At 33.0% G+C, this 3,160-nt stretch overlaps 1 protein-coding gene across 1 annotated transcript in view; it reads left to right on the top strand.

Moving 5' to 3' along the window:
* The window catches only part of LOC127063963 (ankyrin repeat and MYND domain-containing protein 2), a 2,203-nt gene extending 1,009 nt beyond the window's left edge, over positions 1-1,194 (top strand). The window contains exon 3 of the mRNA XM_050994406.1: positions 61-1,194. Within this exon, the coding sequence (XP_050850363.1) occupies positions 61-705 (645 nt within the window). The 3' untranslated portion in view covers positions 706-1,194. The remainder of the gene's footprint in view (positions 1-60) is intronic.
* The last annotated feature ends 1,966 nt before the right edge of the window (positions 1,195-3,160 follow it).

Genomic DNA, 3,160 nt, shown 5'->3' with positions numbered 1-3,160 from the left:
TTTGTATGTTTATATAAGATATGATTTTTTATTGAAACAATAATCTCTTTCTCTATGCAGATCCAAAAAGTATTAGAGGCTTTACGTCATAGAGAGATGACTAGAGGAGCGGAAACAAACGAGGTTATGGCTTTTAAGTATCATTATCTTAGCTGTGTGGTAGCAGAGATAATAAAATGTCAAAAACGACAAGAAGCTATGAAAGGGGAGAAGAATGATAAAGATAAAATAAACGAAGAAGGGGAGGAGAAAAAATCAGACGTAGTTGAGATATTGATTAGAAAGTTTTTGAAATGCAGTAAAAGCGATGGAGTACCAGAGTATCAAGAAGCATTTTTGAGAGAATCCGTAAGGGAATTTCCATTTAGAGAGAGTACAATTTTTCGTCAAATGGTAGCGACACTTGCTGGAACTGATCCACCATCTGCTGTATCAGTTGTATCGGCAGCAATTAATGGACAAAGAGGATTCAATGATAACGCATTGGTATGTGTTACTTGTGGAGAAGAGAAAGCAAGTAAGAAGTGCAGTAAATGTAAAGCTGTACAGTACTGCGATAGAGAATGTCAAAGATTACATTGGTCTATGCATAAGAAAGCATGTGCCAGATTAGGTCAAAGCCCAAGCCAAAATACAAAAACCTCAGATGTAGATAAAGAGCAAATAAGTAACGTAAATTCGAAGTCGCAAAATTTACCTAACTAAAAATATGCATTGTTAAGAAAGAGATACTATATATTATGATTTTAAAGTGATATATATATTATATATATATATATATTCTTGTCCAATAATTTTGTTTACAAATGTACATAGTTCCTCGTGCGTGCGTGTAAATTTAAGCGTATCCTACATTTTTTTTATTTAAACACGTTTCCATAAGATTATAAACATTTATTCGCATACATGAGATGAACTACGCTTAAAGAAAAAAAAAGAAAGAAGAAAAGAAACCACAAATACGAATCTTAACAATGAACTGCTTTGTATCATATAAACGTTTCATTTCAATCTTTTATGACTGCGTTATATTCCCTTATCGTTCTAAATTTTGGACTTGACAGCGTTGCACGATGTGAACGAACCATTGTTTTATTTTGCATTTTTTCTTTTTTCTTTTTTCTTTTTTTTCTTTTTTTAATATTAAGACATTACGATCGAAAGACACGAATAAAGCACGGTGAAAAACGTAAATACGTGTTACGATAATTATTTTGTCCATTTCCTAATTGTTTATTTATAATGCTATACGTCTGTACTTTTAAAAATATTTTATCGATTTACGTGCTTACGTATTTCAACGCACGAACGTTTATTATTTCATAAATAGAAAAATAAGAGAAAGATTTTTATCCTTCTTCTCTCTCTCTCTCTCTCTCTCTCTCTCTCTCTCTCTCATTCACTTATTTAACGACCTCAAAGTTAAGAAGTTTCCTTTCTTTAAACTCAATTTGCATAGCACTTGACGTTCGTCCGAAGATTCTTCAATGACAAGATGCTCGGCGCCATGTTTACTGGCGCCAGCTGGGCGGTCACCCTTGAAAGAAGACTAAAGGGCCATAGAAAAAGAATCGTTTAGAAATATCTTACGAACTCACCGTCTCCTCCTACTTAAACGTTGTCCTCGGGTTTTTTTCTTCTCCTTTTTTTCTTTTCACTCCCGTTTTCGTTACCTGCCAACGATCTGCTTCTAATAAGTCGGCAATGGCGTCGCCCCTTTCCTTTCTTTTCTTTTTCTTCTTTTTTTCGTCCTCCTTCACGCTAACTTCTTTTAAAAGTCACGTTTTATATACTTATTACGCCCTTGTACATTTTACGAGATACTTTTCGTGCCGCTTTTCATTAGACTCAATGAACGTTTCGTCTCGTCACGTCTCGTCACGCCTCGTCCTTATTTAAACGACCTTAAACACGTAGGCGCGATTGATTGTTCTTACACTCGATATCATCGCACATCCTAATTAAAAACGATAATTCGTCTCTTTTTGTTCCCTCTCTCTCTCTTTCTCTCTCAAAATTTACGCGTTAAATCTGATCTTTTCCTTTTTCTTTATTTTCGTCCTTACGAAATTATCGATCGAACGAGCTGCATAACGATATCTAATAATAATAATAATTTTATACTTTTATATTTATTCTTATAACAATTTTATAATTTTATATCCTTTTATAAATTATATTTTTTTTATTCTTTTCATTGTCCTTAACGACATAATATTTTTGTTCGTACATATCGTATCGTTAAATAAAATAATAGAAAAAACGATGGAAGTTTTATTGATAGTAATTGTTACGTATTTATCGAACGTTTTAATAATGAAAGTATAAATAAGAAAAGTGGTCGTGGCTAGCGTCATAAATCAGACGACGCGTGGACAATTAGGGAACTCGTTGGCGGTGACGAGCGGCGTAAAAGATTACAAGAAGAAGAAACAAGAAGAAGCAGAAGAAGAAGAAGAAAGGAGCAGTGTTCGCGCTGGCGGCCCACTTTGTTGCTCTCTTTGCCGCCAACCGGAAGTGACGCATCACACGTTCGTTCGTACGACGTACCACGAGCACTGTACTGTATTCTCCTTCGATTATCTCGGATAAACCATTCGATAGACCTAACACGTTTCTTTACGAATATAAACCGTTATCTTGAAATATTGAACTGGAAACTGGGTCGAATTAATATAACAATTGTTTCGAATTTACTAGTACGAAGTACTAATCTGTTTTATTTTTATCTTTATCAAATTTAGATTTTCATGATATATCTGCATCTGAAATTTTATCGTTTTTCTAATTTATTAGAAATCTTGGTCAAATATATCTTTTTTTTTTTTTCTTCTTTCATTTTTTTATACCGAGACTTTCACCGATAGAAAGTACACACTAATAAATTTGAGACGATCGAATTTGAAATTAGGTCGAATTTATATAATAATTGTCTCGAGTTTGTTGGTATGTTCGTCGTATCTCCTTTTTTTTTTTCATCAAATTTAGGTTTTCACGATGCGTTTGTGAAATTTTATTACTTCTCTAATTTATTAGAAATCTTAGCGGAATATTTCCTTTTTTTTCTTGTTTTCTCATTTTACGAGACTCACTAACATATAGTACACACTAATGAATTTGATATGATTGAATTTGAAATTAGATTGAAGTTATATAACAA

Source organism: Vespula vulgaris, chromosome 1, assembly GCF_905475345.1.
Source record: "Vespula vulgaris chromosome 1, iyVesVulg1.1, whole genome shotgun sequence".
Lineage (NCBI taxonomy): Eukaryota > Metazoa > Arthropoda > Insecta > Hymenoptera > Vespidae > Vespula > Vespula vulgaris.
Note: the sequence above shows the minus strand (reverse complement) of the source record. Positions and strands in the feature narration are given on the sequence as shown.